At 50.1% G+C, this 20373-nt stretch overlaps 6 protein-coding genes across 6 annotated transcripts; 4 read left to right on the forward strand and 2 right to left on the reverse strand.

Moving 5' to 3' along the window:
* Window positions 1–2953: 2953 nt before the first annotated feature.
* CGGC5_v017105 (uncharacterized protein) lies at window positions 2954–3340 on the reverse strand (the record flags this gene model as incomplete). The annotated part of the gene is made up of 2 exons (XM_066153759.1): window positions 2988–3087; window positions 3144–3340. 2 exons carry the CDS (start codon window positions 3338–3340, stop codon window positions 2988–2990), a joined length of 297 nt encoding a protein of 98 aa, XP_066006852.1.
* Window positions 3341–5015: 1675 nt separating this feature from the next.
* CGGC5_v017106 (uncharacterized protein) lies at window positions 5016–5559 on the reverse strand (the record flags this gene model as incomplete). The annotated part of the gene is made up of 4 exons (XM_066153760.1): window positions 5016–5027; window positions 5095–5298; window positions 5355–5451; window positions 5498–5559. The coding sequence occupies 4 exons, from the start codon at window positions 5557–5559 to the stop codon at window positions 5016–5018; spliced, it is 375 nt and encodes a 124-aa protein (XP_066006851.1).
* A 1633-nt stretch (window positions 5560–7192) lies between these two features.
* Mutanase-7 (Mutanase) lies at window positions 7193–9239 on the forward strand (the record flags this gene model as incomplete). The annotated part of the gene is made up of 3 exons (XM_032028227.2): window positions 7193–7270; window positions 7335–7969; window positions 8021–9239. The coding sequence occupies 3 exons, from the start codon at window positions 7193–7195 to the stop codon at window positions 9237–9239; spliced, it is 1932 nt and encodes a 643-aa protein (XP_031875476.2).
* Window positions 9240–10050: 811 nt separating this feature from the next.
* On the forward strand, window positions 10051–10637 carry CGGC5_v017108 (uncharacterized protein; the record flags this gene model as incomplete). Its single annotated transcript, XM_066153761.1, has 2 exons — window positions 10051–10381; window positions 10441–10637. 2 exons carry the CDS (start codon window positions 10051–10053, stop codon window positions 10635–10637), a joined length of 528 nt encoding a protein of 175 aa, XP_066006787.1.
* Window positions 10638–12000: 1363 nt separating this feature from the next.
* On the forward strand, window positions 12001–13260 carry CGGC5_v017109 (uncharacterized protein; the record flags this gene model as incomplete). Its single annotated transcript, XM_066153762.1, has 1 exon — window positions 12001–13260. The coding sequence occupies one exon, from the start codon at window positions 12001–12003 to the stop codon at window positions 13258–13260; it is 1260 nt and encodes a 419-aa protein (XP_066006856.1).
* Window positions 13261–13824: 564 nt separating this feature from the next.
* On the forward strand, window positions 13825–17235 carry CGGC5_v017110 (Retrovirus-related Pol polyprotein from transposon TNT; the record flags this gene model as incomplete). The annotated part of the gene is made up of 1 exon (XM_066153763.1): window positions 13825–17235. One exon carries the CDS (start codon window positions 13825–13827, stop codon window positions 17233–17235), a length of 3411 nt encoding a protein of 1136 aa, XP_066007006.1.
* Between the last annotated feature and the right edge of the window lie 3138 nt (window positions 17236–20373).

Raw genomic sequence — 20373 nt, forward strand, 5'->3', positions numbered from 1 at the left:
GATCCACTATTCTGCTGTAGCACACCGCCTAGCCCCGGTCTGCATCACTGCTGCTAGGCGCCTATCCCTGTAAAGTCCTTTCCTCCTTCTTCAGCTTAGAATAGTCAATCGACGGCACCTCTACGTTGAACAAGCCTAGGGGCCAGCCCCTTACATCACCTTTATGTTTCCTAGTGTTACGGTCAGCTATCCGACAGTAGGGTCTGCTAACAGAAGCTGGAGATTGAGACGTAATAACAGTACACTTGGTCGTGGTCTGGGTCATAGGTCGTAGGCTAACAGTAGATCAGATCTTCAGAGGCTAAGGTGATCAGTCTTAGACTCAACAAGTAATTCGCAGTGAAGGTAAGCTGAGAGTATCCTGAGGATGAATACTAAGTTGATTGCTGAAGAGCTATGGAGGTCTGACCATGAGCCAGGCTCAGGGTCATACTATATACAGGTTCCGAACAGTTCCTTACGATGCTGGATAGCTGGGATAGCTCATATCCAACATATCCATGGATAGCTAGGATAGCTCATATCCAACATATCCATCCTTATCTTGTGTCCGTACTGTTCCCGAAGTCACGTGACCTGTACCATAGTTCTTCCTTTCCCGATGGTTTCTGGTTACACCTGTGTCACTGCTTACATATGTTCCGCGTTAGCCGCCGAGATCCCAGGCGGGGTTGTTCCAACGTGTTGTGCCTAACGGGTCGTAACACCTAGTTATAACATCCTAAAAGTGACGCGAGAAAACAAATAACCCACAGTTATACATCAAATGAGTTAATTATACTCAACTTAGATAATAGTCGCACCACATATTTACCTTACTTCAGTGTCTGCCTCATACGCGCTAAAACATTACTTTCACTTTCTTTAAGCGTCTACTATACCTAACCTTATAATAGAAGCGCTAATTTATCTCACATAGGTAAGTACACACATTTATTTTGCCATCACAATACAATACGCTTTAACTCCTATCTAGTGATAGTGGCTTGTATTTGACGTTAAAAGTTCGCTATAGTGCTGCTGAGACCACTGTTAGAGTAGCCCATTAACGACTTCCTCTAGTTGAAAGAAACTCATCATAACGACCCTTTATCGCCCAGGTTGCCATACACTAGCATGCCGCCCGGACCCTCAAAACAGTTTACGAACAAGCAAAGACTGACGAGGCGGAGAGTCTTAAAGGCTAGATCGCAGTCAAAAGACGTAGCTAGAATGAACGCTCTATATGATGGACCAAACGAGAGCGAGTTTAAGCGGTATATTTTCCCGAAAGGTTTCATCGATTTATCTATTAGAAAGAATCTAATTAAATAAGTTTTATAAGGAGAGAAACTTCAAACACCTTACGCCTTCATCCCTATCTTGAAATAAAACTCCTTGTGGACTCAAGAGTACGCCAAGTTCAATCAATAGCACCCATCTTTCCCGGCCTTTTCATAGTGCAATGCCCCGAGCCAGCAACCCGGGCCAGGGAGCGACAAATGGACAACGGAACACCTCGGTGATTTAATCCCAGCCTCTTGATTAGGGACGTCAGTAATGGGGTGTGTTTTATCCACCGCTCTTAACAATGCCTTTCTCGCTCGTCATGAGAGCCGACCGTAGCAAGGATATGCCAGCCCTAGAAAGAACTAAAAAGAATGAAAAAGCGGATTGAATGACGGCAATGCTTCAGTAATGCCCCTAGCAAGGCGTCTGAATGGTGGCACAGCAAATCCACTTAGGGGCTGTGGATTTTCCAGCGTTGTTCGCCGTGTGCGGGTTAAAGTAAGCAGGTGACGACCAAGGACGTTGTTGTATTGATGGAGTAAGGATGAGCTATGTAACACAGACCAATCATGGGTTAGTCTCACGAATAGACAGATCGTGCCGTGGCCAGAATATCACTCTCACACGGCGACTGGGCCAGACGCCACAATGCCGCTTGGACCTGTGGGCTAGACACAGCCAGCACTGTGCTGGATACTAAAAGCACCAGTAGAGAACGAGATAGATTTCTGCTTAATTCCAGATTTTAGACTCTTCATATTATATGCTACAGAATTACACTTAACTAGCATCTGCCTACTCCCTTAGACGACTCCTGACCCTAATAAGCGCGCTATAGTCCTTTGGGGCTGTTGAGTCTCGCAGTTCTGGCTGGCCTAGGAAAGTAAGTAATACATCTGCAGCCGCAGCGGCTTTGCCCTGGGTTGAGCGATGTTTCGTGCCTCCATCGACAGTCTTTCTTGGTCTGCTCCAGGGAATTTCCGATCGCACTTGTTGTGACCAATCCTCGCGTTCCGCCGTTATTGTCTCTTCTGCCGGTTTGTTCATCCCTTGCAGCTCCGAACAATCCTCGCGTCTCGCCGTTATCGTCTCTTCTGCCGGTGTGTTCCTGCCTTGCGGCCCCGTCTTCCGATGGTGCCCCTGGCCTTTCCGCCTCCTCGCCTTTGAGGACGCACCCTCGAACAACAAGCGGATTTCGGGGTGTTTCGCCTTCAATCGACTTAACCTCATCGCCAAAGCAGACGTCGACGACGACCGAGAAACGCCGAAGCGCTGTTGGAAGCCATAAGCAATCGTATCCCAGTCTTCTCCTAGTAGGCGATGTTCGATGATGAACTGTTCGCCGACGTCAAGTTGAAGTTTTTTGACCAAGGCCGGGTCGAGAATTCCCTCTCCTGTCTGACTGGGATCGCCGTCGTCGCAGTTGAGGTTTGGTGATGGGGAGATATGGACTGGTGCTTCATAGTAGGGGAGAAAGTCTCTTTGGTAGGTAGTGCCGTGCTGATCTGAGAAAGGCAGCGCCTGCGAGGCAGAAGGGTATGACTGAGGTGAACCGACGAATGAATCTGCCCGCCCACTCAAAAGCGATGTACCTCGACACACCGGCACAAGGGATTGCTGATCCATCGGGGAATAGACCATCATGATTGAAGACCGCCCTTAAGCCCCAAACCAACACAGCTTGTTACGATGACCTCCTTGTTGGGCTCCAGGACGCCTTAGTTATATGTGCGTTGCACATTCGCGAAACATTGACTACGACGCCCGAGAATCCGGACTTCCTGGAACACCAATTGCTTCCTGAATCGCCCCTGATTTCTGTCAACCACATTCGTGTTGGGACTTAGTGCGGAACGGGATGGGCAACACCATACTCGTTGGTTGTGGCCTGGGTAGGGATGGTGATATCGCGAACCACTGTGTCGGGAATTGGTGACCAGGGGGCGAACAAGCAGGTGGCGGGCGCGTCATTGTGCTGTTGGTGACGACGAGCGGCATAGTGATCGCTGATGGCTAGAGGTGGCGAAGGGGAAATGGCCGCCGAGATGGTAAGTCTTGCACTTGTGGTCATGGTCACTGTATTTGACAATGAGTTCGTGAGGCTTAAGCAAAACCATTACCAGCACGAGACGTCTTGGAATTGTTCTTGCAGCCGTCCATGTCATCGGCTGAGTCTCTCACGTGATCCCGACCATCTGCACGGCGAATGCCTCTTTGGACCCATTGAAAGTACGCATCCCGATGGTCGGAATCACAGACATATGCGACGGTGCTAGACCCCGCTGAGCCGACACCCAGCTGAACCAAGCGACGACATGATCTGGACGGCCGATCTGGGCTCACGATCATCGGGGGGTTCCAAATCGAGAGCGAACGGTGGGGATGCGGTTATATTGTGTTGCTTGGCCGTTGGCCGTAACAGTTGCGCCATTTGTATGTTTCTATTGTCAACTAAAGTGTTGTACAGGGGGGTCCTACGCGAGATTGGGGAACTACTGGTCTAGGGTCACCACTCATGACTCAGGGTTACTAGGAACAAAATCAGTAGATCGGCTAAAAAGACCTACTATGGTAAGACCCAAGAGCCCAGCTTTACTTAAGCGAGTGGCTGTTTAGACAAGTAGACAAACGGTCGCGGGCGCTGAACGTTGGAGGGCCCGCCCGCCCGGCCGCGGTCCAGCGCACAGCCCGGTCAAGCCGAGAACCGGACCAGCAGGACAACCCCGAAGATGCTGATTCCAGCCGCGTAGCGAATGGGCTTTTCGCCTGTCGTTAGCCTCCCAGAGTCGACGGGATGAATTCCATCAACGACTTCCGCACCGCCAATAATCTGCTCGTGTTGTGATATCAGTCTCGACCAATACATGATTCGGGCGATGGCTACCCATGAAACTCTTCTGTGCCTGTGTCGGGGAAGTTGCTGCTGTCGACAAGCAGCAACTGTAGGGTTACATCGCTCACGTGGCGCATTTGGCATGTTACTCAAACTCGTCTTGTTGGTGCAGGGGCTTAGTGCCGCCGTCTTGGAGCAAAGGGTGTGGAATTGAAACGTCTCCTGCGTAAAGGTCGCCGAGGTGAAAATCGAAATCAGCGCCTTGCCCCGCCACCAATCTACAAGCTCATTCAACCGGCTCGCGCTCTCCGCCGAGATCATTGCACCGGCCAGCTGTGTTTTCACCCGCTTCCTCAACGCGCGCCCGGTTAGAGCTATCTCGGTCGCTGGTTTCGCCTCTGCGAACTTAGCGCCAAATGATAGCAGGGGCAATCAAGAGATAATCTGGCCGGGGAATAGACCTCTACTCGTGGGGACGTTAATGTTCTGACCCCGGACGTTAGCCGTGTCACCCTCATCGCCCTTGTCGCCTTGTTAACGCCGGTGTGTTACCAACCGGATCCCTTTCCGCGCCAACATGGATACCACAAGCAGGCGGGCATCCACAAAGACCGGCTGCGCTAATAATATGGAGCGCTGGACCAGGCGCAACGTTATCATAACGCTTGCCAAGGAAGTTCCACATAAAAGTGATACGAGCTACGAGATCGCCTGGTTGACGCGCTTAATTGCATTTGCCGCCTTGTTGTGTCAACAAGCCTAATTCATAAACGCCAAAAATAACAACAGGCCATGCACCGCCGTCAGGCGACTTGGTTTATTCCTTTTTTGCTTTGTCGCTTTGCAATTCGATTCGACCTTCTGGTGGCTGGCGTTTTCCCTTTCCCTTTCCTCCCATCATTTACTTTAGCAGCTAAACACTCCGCTAGTCCCGTCATAACAGCCTCCATGCCATCCATTTTTTGACACAGTAAGGCTACTTGCACTCCTACGTTCTCCATCGCCTTCAACATGGATTTCGCCTGCCCACTCTGCCGTTCTATCATCTCCTCCACGGCCTTAAGTTTTTCCAGGCTGTCCAAATCCGGTGTAGTGTGTGTCGTTCGTCCTTGCTTGTCGAGAAGACCGCCCTTGCGTTTTGGGCCTGCAATACGTGCTCCAAAATCCCTCATGAAACCATCATCGTTAATGGCTTTCTGCAGACATTGCGTCATCGACCCCACCGTTACCTGGGCGATCTGTATTGACTGACCATCCAACAGACTACGTAGGTCCTTAAGAAATCTTTGATGATATTGCTGTTGCTGATATTGCCGTTGCTGATGTTGTTGTTGCTGATGTTGCTGTTGCTGATGTTGCGGATGAGGTTGTGCCGTGCGCTGCCCGCCTCCGTACCACGGCTCGCCTCCGTACCACGGCTTTTTACCAGGACCGGTGCCCGTCGTCTGACTTGCCATAATCGCTTGCAGCTTATGTTTGAGACTTCAGGATGTTTCTCAAAGGAGATCGTTAGCTGCCTGCTTCTTTCGATGTCGTGAGTAGTTTTATAGAGCAACAGATATCACGCTTATACTGCCAATCTCGTTGGTTATCTTCACCGTTACGGTTATGTTATGTTATGATTGACCTAACTGCTCAGCCCCACATATACCTGACACCTCTTCCATCATTGCGACATTCTTTGTTTTACATGTCACGGCCAGGGTGAATCGCAACCGTCCGGGTTACGTATTGGCCCAGGCCAAATTCTTTCTCTTAACACATCTTCTAGCTATGGCTTGGTAACGATTTAGGACCTCGAGGCGGCTTTTACATTTCCAAAGAGCAATACTACGATGTGATAAGCGCGAGGCAGCGTATCCACTTTAGGATGCAATCTGAGTCTGCTACTCTCATCTACATCTCAGTTTACAATTAAGCGGATAACAAAAAGCGAGACCTAAAATAAGCACACCTCTCAGTATAGTCCACGTAATACAGTTGAGGCATAGCATCCGTGATCGATGCCCCGTGCTGGTCGTCATCATCACTGTTGATGGCAGACTAAGTCACCTATGCAGCCTTCCCACGACACGCCCGGTGTACCAGCCCCATGCGCTTTAGCAGTTCTTGATCGAATCCCTTGAGATATCGAGTATAACTTGAGCCTTGAATAGGAGGCCATAAACCTTCCCGGCTCCTACATTTCCTTACATGCTTAGCCACCAAAACCTAAAGCTGTTGCCAACCACGCTACTACCACGTATTAATGTATTGTTATATTTTATAAGTTTTAAATCTTGCTTAAGAAGACGCGGGGAGAATGAAAAGTTCTAAACGTATAATGACATATAAATGTTACAAGCAGGTCAGGGCAACCAATTGCGTCACAAGCGAAACCTTTAGTAATAACGGAGTCGTCATTGCTCCCTGTTCTGCAATCTATAGCTAGGCGCCCGCAGTGACCAATCGCCGCGCACGTAACAATAAAGCGTCCTTAATACTTAGGTTAAAAGATGATCAAAAGAAATATATATAGTTAGTCATCATAAACGCAGATAATATATTTCATCTATCATATCCGTCGGGTGGAACGGCGTGGGTTAGGGTTTGTATACATACTTAGCTCCATAGTTAGGCACTTGTTTCTCTAGTAATCTTCTTCAGCGTGATTCATTTAAAGCATTAGAGATATATAGAGCATGGAGGAGACCAAAGTTGATTTATGCTATAGTTATAATAACTTCTCGTCACCTTCATGATTCAACCGTGTGATCCACATCTTCTGGTCTTACTCTCTCGGAAAGAAGGTCTAGGAGGATCTGCAGGCACCAAAAAACCTGTGCCTCTTATCTGAACTGCACCATTTTGAAAGGACGAGCGGTACCTCAACTATGAAGCTTTGTTTGGCTTGTTGTATCCGATTAATAGATTTCGACTGCCCGGCTCTATTTCATGCCGCCCTCCGGTGCCGCTTAGCGAGGGCGGTCCTTACGACATCAGAGGAAATTTGGCGTATAAGTAGTCAGAAGATGCCAACAGCCTTTTCTACCCAGGGCCTCTACGACTACATCATTTGCTTTTGATGTCTTTTCAATTCTTGTTATTGTTATGAGGTTGAACCTGCTTCTCGCCGCCTTTGCCGGCACGTGCCACGTCCAGGCTGCGTCTGTGTTTGCCCATTTTATGGTTAGTGCACCTTGACTAAGATTGTCCACTCTTTGAGAGACCCTTCGGTGACCTGTGTGTATAGGTGGGCAACACCGCCGAGTACACTGACGAACTTTGGCGGTCAGACATACAGCTTGCTAAAGAGGCGCATATCGACGCGTTCGTGCTCAACATGGCCAACGGCGACGCTGTGAATGAGCCTTCCCTCGAGCGGGCCTTTAGCTCCGCCAAGGCGGAAGGCTTCAAGCTCTTGTTCTCCTTCGATTATGCTGGTCGCGGACCCTGGCCTAAAGATATCGTCATTGGCTACTTAAAGAAGTTCGGGTCTACTGCTGAGTACTTCAAGCATGGTGACGGGAAGCCTTTGGTCTCTACCTTTGAAGGCCCCGGGAACGCCAAAGACTGGATCGATATTAAGAAAGAAGTCAGCTGTTTCTTCATCCCAGACTGGTCGTCCAGAGGCGCCGAGACTGCGCTGGCTCTTGGCGATGGCGTGGCTGACGGTCTGTTCAACTGGGCAGCCTGGCCCTGGGGCCCTCGAGATATAGATACCTACAATGACGCCTCTTATATTGGGCCTCTCGTTAATAAGCCTTACATGATGCCCGTGTCACCATGGTTTTACACGAACATGCCGGGATACAACAAGAACTGGCTCTGGCGCGGCGATGATATGTGGCATAACCGGTGGATCCAGGTTATATACAACCTACCTGAGTAGGTGATCAAGCCCCCAAGTCACAACAAATGCTAACGTGATCGCATTAGGTATGTACAGATCATCTCATGGAACGACTACGCAGAATCACACTACATTGCTCCCGTGTACAATCATGCATTGAAGGCGTTTGATGTCGGCAAAGCTCCGTTCAACTACGCCAACAATAGGCCCCATGACGGCTGGCGTCTCACTTTACCTTTCTGGATCGATTTCTACAAGACCGGAAGGGCTACAATCACCCAGGAAGGAATCGTTACCTGGTACCGCACAAGCCCAGCCAGCGCATGCTCCGACGGAGGTACTGTCGGCAACACAGCGAGCCAACTTCAGATGGAGTTTGCCCCTGAGGCTGTCATGCAAGACAAGATCTTCTTCTCAGCCATTCTCGGGGCGACAGCTCAAGTAACCGTGACGCTAGGGGGCCAGACCTTCAGCCCGGGGTGGTCCTCGATTCCGGACGGTGACGTCGGCGTTTACCACGGCAGCTTCTCATTCAATAGCTCAGGCGGCAACGTGACCGTTCAACTAGCACGGGGATCCCAGGTCATTGCGAGAATAGATGGCACCGCAATCGGCGCCTCGAGCTGCAACAACGGACACACCAACTGGAACCCCTGGGTCGGGAGCGCCCTCGTCCCTGGACCCGTCTCCATCACGACCCCGCGGCCTCGTGGCGAACAGGGTTGCATCGAAGGAACCGGCGCCGAGGGCTTCACAGAGCTCTGTGAGTTCAACTGCAAGTACGACTACTGCCCAGTGTCGTCCTGCGTGTGCACTGCCGTCGGTGTCCCGAACAAGAAGCCGACCGCGCTCGAGGTCGACAGCCTCCCGGCTAGAGGGAGGAGCAAATACTACATGGAGCTTTGCTCGTCGGCCTGCAACCTGGGATACTGCCCGGAACAGTACTGCTCGCCTACCTTAGAGCCCATGGTCGTGTCGAACCTCTCAGAGTTCCTCCCGCCGGCCTGCCGAGCCGGCACAGGCCGCGTGGGACATGAGAGCTTGGCGGGTCTGTGTTCGTACGCTTGTAAGTTTGGATTCTGCCCCATTCACGCCTGCCACTGTACGGAGGAGGGCACCTTGATCGAGCCGCCTCCACAGGTGAAGGGAGTCAGTGGCAAGCCGGTCGGCAACCTCAATGATGAGAAGCTGTGCGCTTTTGCCTGCTCCCGGGCTTGGTGCCCCGCTGACGCTTGCGAGTCCGCGCACGCGACTGAAGATAACGACAACGACGATGATGAAGAACCCGAGACCAACCCTTCGTAGGCTTGCCAGTTTAGCAATCTTAGGCAGTAAATTCAATACCAAACGCGCCGGCTAGTACGTGCGTTCGTGTTTTAGGCCATGATAACACCATAAAGTAAAAGTATAGCCTCTCTACAGCTCCTTAGAAAATGTTAAGGTATTTCACTCGCTCATTAACTACGTTATTAAGTTAATCGTTAAATAAATCATTGAGCGGCTTGGTCGTAATGGCCGCAGCCGCCACCGTCCTCGACTACTAATACCGTTGGAAACTCTAAATCGCTGGTCTGGCTAACCTGAAAATTCTTCAGGTTGAGTGCCCTCCTATCCTTGCGCTTCTTCTGCTAAAATTAGTACTACTAGTACTATAGCTCTACGAGTTTCACTCTTAATATCTAAATCTGCCTAGTTAGGTAACAGAATTTAAAAAGAAAAAAAGAATAAGAAAGGCTTTAGCAAATAACGTCAGACATAAGACTGAGGGCTTTACTAAAAAGAAGCATTAGTGGCTAAAAAAGGTTATTCCATATAAGTAATGACTAACATATCTCGTTACTTTCCCAGGCGTTATTATACTTCGCAATAAGGATCATATAGCGCGCTATCAGCAGTTAAACTATATAAATCTTAAACAATGACCTGCTAAATTCCCTCATTTATATCAAAGAGGCCATCCTAACACAAGAGTTCTGATCTAGATTTCAAGTCTATAATCACTATAAACCTCAATATGGCGTGGTTGAGGTGTTCCTTCGTACACTCTTTTGCCCTTTATACCTTATTAGGTGTACAAGGCGTGTTTAGCCATCTCCAATCATCTACCAAAACAGCGATGCTGAGGGATACCACGGCAAGCGCAAGCCCCCGCTGCGAGATGGACCATGGGAGCGGTGTCCAATGGGACGCGTTTTATGGTCCAAAATACAATGTGGTATCGAATTTCTGTAACGGCAAAACGGAGAATGACTTGGTGCCTCTGGTATGGTATGTGGATATGGAAGGCATCAGGAAAACGACGGTCAATCAACGCAGCCCACCAGTCACTCCGGGAATCTATGAAAACTACGAAGTCAGATTGGAGTGGGCACCCCAAGAACCTTTCAATTCCAACACATGCCTTAGAACATGTCTTGAAGCCTTCCAAGACGTAGCATCTAGCCCTTGTAAGTTGAGAAACATGTTATTATGGTTCAAGGGTTTTTACATCGACTTACATGAACAGGTGGCCACACAGGAGGCGAAGGAAATGCAATGGCTAAGAATGGCACGTGGGATGTTGGCTGTGGAAATTATTCATGGTCAATCAGCCGTTATGAACATATCTCGTCGTCGTCAAGGGATTTTAACCAGCAAACTCAAACTAGCTTATATCAGGCTTCATCATCGGTGCTGGCTCCAACTCTTCTCCATGCAGGTTAGATTAGCGCCGAGGTAGGGGGCGGCGCCAAATAACGAATCAATATAGGTTATGGAATAGAGAGAATAGACGGTAGCATGGTTAGAGCAGCTGATATCCCCCCTGGTTAGCCTGTTGGCGGGGATCGATGTCTTCCAGAGTTGCCGAGGGCTCGTGAGGGATCTAGCCATACTGACAGGCCATAATCAAGTCCTTTTCCAGCCTCGAACGATATTCTTGCTTCTCATGCCGTGCGTGCCTTGCTATCACAAATAATGAAGTTCCTCTTGCCCACAGCTGTGCCAGCATCCCACTCAGCACGTATTCCAAGCTCCTTCTTATGCGCTGCCAAGGGGGTCAAAAACGGACAGGTCCAGATGCTGAAGGACATGTGATGTATACGCAGGTAACAAGAGCGAGTGTATCTTATTCCTAAAGCAGAGATGCTTAAAAGAAGTAGTCTCATAGCTTCTATAACCATCCAGAATTAACAATCTGGCCTCTGAGGAGTCTGCTGGCTGGGTAGATAGTGTAAAGACCTTTAGGAACCATTCCAAAGCAGTAGCGTCTAAAGTCCACCCATTTTCTATGGCTTTAAACCTTCAGAATTCATGTAGCTTCAGATCGCTGGAAATTTCTTCCCCTGTATATAACAAGTGGAGGCAATACCTAGCCAGTCACAGAGATACATTCAACAAGAGATATCTACGATCGGGATCCAGGTTGCTTCTTTCAAATAAAATAAGTTTCTAATAACCTAAGAACGAGGTAGTTTGATTCAAGGCCTTCCAGAATACTAGTCTTATCTACTGTTACGACCCGTTATGCATGGATAACAGTTAACCGACCCACTCGGGCGTCGGGCGGCTAGGACAGGACATTTGTACTGCAGGATCACGGGAACAACAGGGACTCACTCGGTAAACGGAAGAACTATGGTCCAAGTCACGTGACGATAAGATAACGATCATATTGGATCAATATGATCCAACACGACTTGGGGGCCGAACGATCATTCTGGATCAGAATGATCCAGATCGACCCAAGGTACAAAGGAACATGTTCGGAATTAGACTTGTATATAGTATGTGTCAAATTGGCCATGATAACCTTGAGAGGTGTCAGTCACTATGAAAGGTGTCCGCCACTATGCGACCTTGAGAGGAGCTGAGAAGAGTTTTCTATGGTTATGCCAAACTCTATGGATAAGGGTAAAAGCCCTCACTCTGGACATAAATAGTAGAAGATCTTTTATTATTGAACACACACAAGAACAAGACAATACCTCACTATTCTTTTACTACCTCTAATCTGACAATTAACAGTCTGAATCCGCGAATCTAGTCAGAAGCCTATTTATCTTCTTATATACTCTTTTCTATCAATATGACGACAGCAACTATAAAGACGATCGAGCTACGCTCAACGCGCGACTGGATCCTCTGGTTCGATCAGCTGCAGTCAAAAGCAAAGTCCTACGATCTCTGGAAGCACATCAATCCAGCAGAACACATTCAGGCTATGCCCGGCGCGTTCCAGAGCCGTCTCGACGCACTCATGACAGCTCCAGACGCTCCAGAGATCTCTGACCATCCGTCCGGGGGTGGAGCAAACTCTGCAGCGGTCATCCTAGATCCAGACAACGACGCTGCAGTCGCGCGTGCTGAAAACCTCGCAGAGCTCTCGCGAGCCAACCGCGAGCTATATCGTGATCGACAAGCTGATTACACGTTTCGAATCAAGCGTTACGAAGCTCGTATGAAGAGCATCCGCGCCCTACAAGACTGGATCAGGGATACAGCTGACCCAGAACTCCTACGACACTGCTGTACAGCTGATAAGAACCTTGACGAGTGGATCTATGAGCTTCAGAAGCGCGTAGGATCCAGCGATAGCGAACGAAAAGCTACTGCAAAAGCCGAATATAGTGCAGTCCTCCAACTCCCAGCCCGCAAGAAGCTAGCTACAAAGCGCGATGTAGAAGACTGGCTCACAAAATGGGAGCGAGCGATCTGTGAGGCACAGGCGAGTAGCCTTCCACAAGCCAGAGAAGCTGACCAGTGGTTCCCGGATTATGTCGATGCGCTTAGCAATAGCTATATCGATAACTGGATCTTCTCATACCATACGAACGCATCTGATAAGGCGAAAGAGGGCACCCTCACTGTAGGTGATGTCATTGAGAAGACAAGAGAGTTCCTCCGAACTATCAAGAACGCCAACCCACGCGCTAAGAGCGGCCGTGGAGCCTTTGGACCAACGATATTAGGCGACGCAGATGGCGCTACTACCCAAGACTCAGAGCAGGAGGCCATTACTCCTATAAAGCGTAACCTCGGACGACGAGCGCAACGAGACACACAAGGAGCTCCTCGAAACGCAGGTCTATCTCGCGCAACGCCTATGAGAGATGGGTCTCGAAAGAGAGCACTCGCAAAGACGGAGACTGAGGACGAAAAGCTCTGTCCTGCATGCCTCGGCCTCCATCCACTTTCAAAGTGCTGGATAGTCTTTGAAGATCTACGCCCTGAGCGACTTGCACGTCACGAACCAACGCATAGGCTCGTCGAAGACCGGATTAATAACGATGAAGAGCTTGCGGAACGCATTCGAAAGCTCAAGCTAAGCAGCAATATGGAAGCCTGACTATATGGAAGGTGTAGAGGCAAAGCCCACAGCGCATTTCACACGCAACCCTCTACGTACGAGCTACGTAACTCAGCTATACTTGACTCAGGAGCGACAATTCACGTTTTCAACAACCCATCGAGGTTTATAACACTCTATGGAGCCGCTCCAGGCGACTTCATATGGGCAGGCGCACATCAGGTGCCTATTGAGGGCTACGGCACAGCTGAGATCAAGCTGAGGGGGCGCGGCGGTAGTACGACAAAGTTGCGGCTATACAACGCAGCACTTTGTTCAGGCTTTGCAAGCAGCCTTGTCTCTCTCCGACAGCTACGCCAGCGTGGCATATGGTGGGATATGAGCCCACATAACAACTGCCTACGCAGATCCGACTCATCATATCTCTGCGCTCTCCAAGAGCACCATCATCAGCAAGTTCTCGAGTATCGACCCCTTGAAAACGAAGCAGCATTAGCTGTAATAGCTCCAATCCCACAAGCAGTGGATGAGACGCCAAAACCGCAACAACGGCACAAATACACCACAGCAACGCGTCGAAAGCCGATCCGTGGGAGTACAACAATGTGGCACCGCCGCCTAGGCCACCCAGGCCCAGAGGCAATACGCCACCTTGTCGGCTCCTCGCGCGGCGTACGACTGCTCACAGGAGGCTCTGCTATTTCAACGATCGACTGTGACGCGTGTGGAACAAGCAAGCTACACCGCCAGGTGCGAAGAGCAGTGAAGGAAGCCCTACTACGAGAGAAGCCTGCCGATCGTATTGCTATAGACTTCCACGACTACGATGAGGGCTATGAAGGCTACCGATATACTCTTCTAGTGACGGATCGATCATCATCCTATACCTGGGACTTCTACCTCACGAGACGGACTACAGATATCCTACTTACTGTTATTACCGACTTCCTCACACTCCTATCGACCCAGTATGGAGCACGAGTGAAAGTCATAGAAACGGACAACGAGATCCTGAAGCATCCGCGAGTAGTCTCAGAGATCGAATCACGCGGAATAAGACTCGAACCTTGCGCGCCAAACACACAAGCCCAAAATGGCGGAGCTGAACGAATTGCAGCTACTATTAAGCAACGCGCGCGAGCTATGGCGTCCGGAGCTAAGTTGCCAGATATCCTATGGCCGGAAGCGACAAAAGCATCAACATATCTCTACAACAGAACCCCTACAGCCTCGAGATGCTGGCGAACACCATACGAGGTGTTCCACAAGCACTTCTGGGCCGCAGAAGCAGCGCCCTACGCACGCCCAGATCTTTCACACCTTCGAGCATACGGCTGCAAGGCGTTTGCTATGACTCGACAAGCGCAACTCAAGCAGAACCGCCGCCAGAGACTAGCTCCACGAGCATTTATTGGTTATCTCGTGGGCTATAGCTCGAGCAACTCTTTCCGAATATGGAATCCCTTACGAGACGAGGTATTCACTACGCGAGACGTAGTCTTCAACGAAAAGCAGTTCTTTAATGGCAACCTAAAGGAGCTTGCAGAAGAATTCCGCTATATGGACTTACAAGAGATCCAAGAGCGTATAACGCAGCTAATTGACCAGACAAATAGGACCACTATACCGCAAGACGCTGATGAAGAAGCAGATGAGGTGGTCGAAGACTATGAGCACGCCGAGCTGAGTGATATAGCAGCCCTGGAGCGTGGGACGCCTCCTCCAGAGGATGCTCTATATACAAAAGCGAGGTTTCAACTTATGACCCCTCCGGAGACACCTCCACCGCCTTCGGCGTTCTTCACAGCTCTACGGAGCACTCTGCTCGACGTGAGGGGGCGGGAACATAGCGACCACCCTTCAAAAACGTCTGAAGATTCGAAAACTATTCCTCCGCTGCTACGCTGGGCGCCACGCACGTCGTTCAAAGCTGCCTTCTTGGCTGGCAGCGCCCAGCCGCGCGCACAAAAGACATATAAGGATAAGACCAAGCGATCGATGGATGGCCCTGCGGCCTGTTGCACCTGGGCTGATCACCCTTTGAGTGCGCGCGTGGGGTGGGAAGCCTCCGAAACTACAACAGGAGTAGGTTGTACCCGAAAGGCGGCTATAGACGAGATAGACCTTCAACAGGGAGCGTCTGCCGTGGCCGAACAAAAGCCGGAGAGCGAGAGGCACCCAAGGAGTACGAATACGTACGGAGCTCAGCGGAGTCCGCTTGGAGACCCTTGGAGAACATTGCCCGCTCTACCCACATCTCACGATCAGCTGGCACCGCGAAATAACGCTACAAAAGCGCACCCCTTTGCAAGGGAGTTTCTTGAGGCCGAACAGAGCCATCTGAGAGGGCATGAGACGTCGCGATCCTGGCGCGAAGTAGCCAAGAGCGAGGCCCGCGGTCATCAAGTTCTCGGCTGCCACTGGGTCTATACGTATAAACTCGATAAACACGGGCGGTTAGCGAAGTTCGAAGCGAGACTTGTGATCCGGGGTGACCAACAGGCGAAAGACGCGCGGGATACGTACGCCGCTACGCTCGCAGGTATGTCGTTCCGCATTCTAATGGCACTTGCAGCACGCTTTGATATGGAGCTGCTACAATATGATGCTGTTAACGCGTTTGTACACGCTACTCTTGATGAAACAGTCTTTATGCAGCTTCCGCCAGGCTACCGCCGCCCAGGAGTCATTCTACGCTTACAGAAAGCACTCTACGGACTTCGCCGATCTCCTATTCTATGGCAACGCCATCTAGAAGCAGGACTTAGAGCGCTAGGCTTCTCACGCGTAGCGGGCGAGAACTGCTGTGGGCAACGAGGCCAAGTAACATTCTTCTTCTACGTTGACGACTGTGTGCTAGCGTTTCCTCGCGAACACTCCGCAGACGCACAGGAGGCTATCAACGCACTTCAGAAACGCTACCACCTTGAGGGAGGCAAAGACCTCCAATGGTTCCTCGGCATTGAGGTTATACGAGACCGCTCTACGCGAAAGCTATGGCTATCACAAGCTGTATTTGCAGAGAAGGTACGGAAGCTTATTACGCCACGCGCTGATAACGCAGAAGCGCCTGAAGAGCGCGCCTATACGCCTATGACGAAGACTGAGCTCTTCCCAAATGATGGGGAAGCTGCGCCGTGGGAAATCAATCACTATCAGAAGCGCGTTGGAACAATTCTCTACGCAGCAGTAATGACGCGGCCAGATATCGCCTTCGCAGCAAGCCGCCTCGCAAGATTCAATCACAACCCAGGCCCTACGCACCATAAAGCGGTTGAACGCGTACTACGATACTTATATAATACGCGCTACCTCTGCCTCGAGTATGGCGCTACGCCAGGGAGCGACGACGATACGCTTGAAGTAGCTTCTGACGCTAGTTTTGCGGATAACACGCTTGATCGCAAGAGCTCACAAGCGTTCGCTATGAAGCTCTTTGGAGGGATCGTCGCCTGGAAGGCTAATAAGCAGACAACTGTCACAACGTCGACAACTGAAGCGGAACTCCTCTCTCTATCACAAGCAGCGCGAGAAGCACTCTTCGCAAGCCGCCTAATAGGTGCCCTACAAGTTCAACTACCTACAGAAAGCATGCCAGAAGCGCAGTTTGCAACTCCCACGCGCACCCAGCCGACTATACAAATACAATGCGATAACCAGCAGACTGTTCGCCTTGTCAACGCGGAGCTTGTGCAACTTCAGACGCGCCTCCGACATGTCGACATACACAACCACTGGCTGAGGCAGGAGATCGCTGAGCATCGCGTCTCTGTCGCGTATACGCCGTCAGCACAACTCATGGCGGACGGACTTACGAAGGCGCTTGCTTTGCCGCAGTTTAAGATTTTTTGCCAACAACTACGCCTAAGCGACCAGCGAGCGCTTCTAGAACGCAACAGGGAATGCGAGCTTGTAGAGGAAGACGAGAGACAAGTCGCTGAGGCTATGAAAAACGACGTATGGGATATGGAAGCTCGTGATCTTCCAGATACAGACAATATGGCCAAAACTTAGGTCAGGGAACCCCGGCATGCGCGTTGTCCCTGAGGGGGCGTGTCAAATTGGCCATGATAACCTTGAGAGGTGTCAGTCACTATGAAAGGTGTCCGCCACTATGCGACCTTGAGAGGAGCTGAGAAGAGTTTTCTATGGTTATGCCAAACTCTATGGATAAGGGTAAAAGCCCTCACTCTGGACATAAATAGTAGAAGATCTTTTATTATTGAACACACACAAGAACAAGACAATACCTCACTATTCTTTTACTACCTCTAATCTGACAGTATGACCCTGAGCCTGGCTCATGGTCAGACTTCCATAGCTCTTCAGCAATCAACTTAGTATTCATCCTCACGGATACTCTCAGCTTACCTTCACTGCGAATTACTTGTTGAGTCTAAGACTGATCACCTTAGCCTCTGAAGATCGATCTATTACAGCCTACAACCTACGACCCAGACCACGACCAAGTGTACTGTTATTACGTCTCAATCCCCAGCTTCTGTTAGCAGACCCTACTGTCGGATAGCTGACCGTAACATCTACATTGTATTGGTTAGAGGGTTTAATAGCTATGATCTTAGGGATAGTAAGGTGCTTAAACTATATAAACTAGCTAACACTTAAAAATATCGGAAATAGTGTGAAGTTATGTCTAGGAGATAGGGTTTATTTACCCTAGCTATCAAAGTGTTCCTCAATTAGATAAACCTCTCCTCAACACCTTTCAAGGTTGCCTTTCGTGGCGAATATCTCTCAAGGTCATCATGGCCAATTTGACAAATACGATATCAGATTACACCCAATCTAACAGATTGACACAGTCGTCCCTATAGTTCTTGCAGCAAGCCTACTAATCTATAGCACCGTTATATAGGAAATTACGTTAAGATAGAACTTATTTAACTAACGTCCGTCACCATAATTGCTTCAGCCGACAAAGAACCCGGATCTCAGCCATGGGCGCCGGTGTCAAGCTTACCACCACGATGAGCCGCGAATGTGTCGGGAAAACCTCAGCTGCTAGATAAGCTCCCCCTCATTGGCTTATCTATGGAAGAGCGGACGGGACCCCGAGTTTTTCAATGGGTATGGTAGTATGTTGCATCGAACAGCTCCCCATCGATACCGTAAGCACTCCGCATGGGACCTCTTCCGTCTTCCATGCGAGATACGCGACCCAATCCACACTCTGGCGACGCCGCAGCGCGAATAGCGAATCAGAAATGTGGCCAAGTTCGACCGCACCAACTTTGCTGCTGCCATCGACGATCCCACGGGCTACTACTTTCCTCTCAGCAAAGACCTCCCATTAATGAGGGTCTGCAAAGCCATCCGTCAAGAAGCACTGCCGCCAGCACATTGCACAACGGCTTTTCGACTAGACGATATTGATGACTTGGTTAAGCTGCCCATGTCGATTGGGGCAGTCGGCCGCACCAACATCCGCTGGGAGAAGTTGTGTGGTAGAGTCGCTCCGATTTGGACGAGAATTTTGCGGCATGTTCAGGTAGAGAGACAGTGTCTGCAGTAGAGCCAAGGCTTCATGCGCACAAGTGCGTGGAGTAGCTTCGGAAATGCCCAAAGCTTGAAGTCGTTCGCCTGAAAATTGACGAACCTACTCGAAGAATCATACTTTTGAAATATCGAATCCAGCCAGCATGGATATGCTACTTGACCGTTTTGCATCAGGCAAGAACACGAACGACGGCAAAAGCGAAGCGCATAAATATATTGGCAAGTAGCCACAATATTGGAAGCACCCTGTGCACGTAGCATGGGATGCTGCGAGACGGAAGTCGGCCGGGCCGGACCCGAGGCCCGAATGCCGGCCCGAATCCCGTCTTTACGTAAGGGATCGGCCACACCACTTTGTAGCAAGGCGCGCCCGGCGCTCGTAGCTAGATAGATTAATCAAGCCACTTCACGCAGATGCGGAGTAATGAGACTAACCCGGTCTTCCCGTCCATCCGGGTCGCTTTCCGCTCAGGACTTACTGTAATTGTGACCCACCACAAGCGTGCTGACACCCCAGCCTGTCCGCTCTCCAATAGGAATTGCCTTTCGATCGTTGAAGCATGTCTCCGGCACAAATTCGGTTATACCCCGCACAAATCTGGGCATAACTGGCGCGGAAACGCCTTGAGCCGACAAATGGTTGTTGCGTGACGGAAACGCCCATAAAGGGAAGATCTATTGGAATGGGCTGGCCAAGGCCAGCCCGGCTATATACGGGGGGCGGAGCGGGCGTACCATACTCCGAGCCGGGATCTCGGCTCGCAGTTGTAGAATAACTGAGGGGCAAACGGAGGTACGTTCAGAGACCCGAAACGCCAACCGATATTGCAAAACATGAATGGACGTGTAAATCTCTGTCAATGATAGCTCAAGACGACCTATTCGCTGTGATCGCGGGATTTCAACTCGAGCTGACCGATTTTCTCCAAGTTGATTGAAGATTCCTTTTTACTTACCTCCAAGCCATTTCTTGAGATTCCCACGCACTCCGTCCCCCGCCTTAACGTCGTTCGTCGCAGCCTGCGATCCGTTGAATAATTCGTCATTAGGGGTATATCTTGGCGGGGCCTGACCCTCTCCTTGCATCACAGCGGGGCTTTTCGGCACACGAGCGACGTTTCCCGCACCTCCACGTCCTACGTGGAACCTGCGCACCGACAAAGACTTCGGATTTCGGTCCGTCATTGCTGGATAACTGGAGATTAGATGAAGTTGAAGGTGTGCTCTGTGTTGTGGCTTGACTAAAAGGGCTGATAATTGACTTGAGCGTATAGTGCCGGATCTGGATAGGGTATGATGGCTATAGGACTGTTTTTGCCGAAGCTATTGCTTCTGATTGTAGTTGATTGGCATGATCGATATTGAACGCCTGCATCAGACTATCAATTTATATGGTCATACGTATAGGCTTTCGAAAAATCGGTAGGTTACCCCAGAATGCCTCTGGCCCCTGTCGGAATGCCAAGCTTGGAGTCGAATTCGACGGGTTGGAAACTTGACGAGGTTGCCTTCTTGATTCAGATATAACTAACATCAATAACCGGCTATTCCCCCGTATTTGACCGGCGGTTTGAGCCTCGATTTGGATCGGTTATGAACTCGTAACGCATGCAAACTCATGATTACTCAGTTGTG

Source organism: Colletotrichum fructicola (assembly GCF_000319635.2).
Source record: "Colletotrichum fructicola Nara gc5 chromosome Unknown KSG_Nara_v1_contig11, whole genome shotgun sequence".
In the NCBI taxonomy this organism is placed as follows: domain Eukaryota; kingdom Fungi; phylum Ascomycota; class Sordariomycetes; order Glomerellales; family Glomerellaceae; genus Colletotrichum; species Colletotrichum fructicola.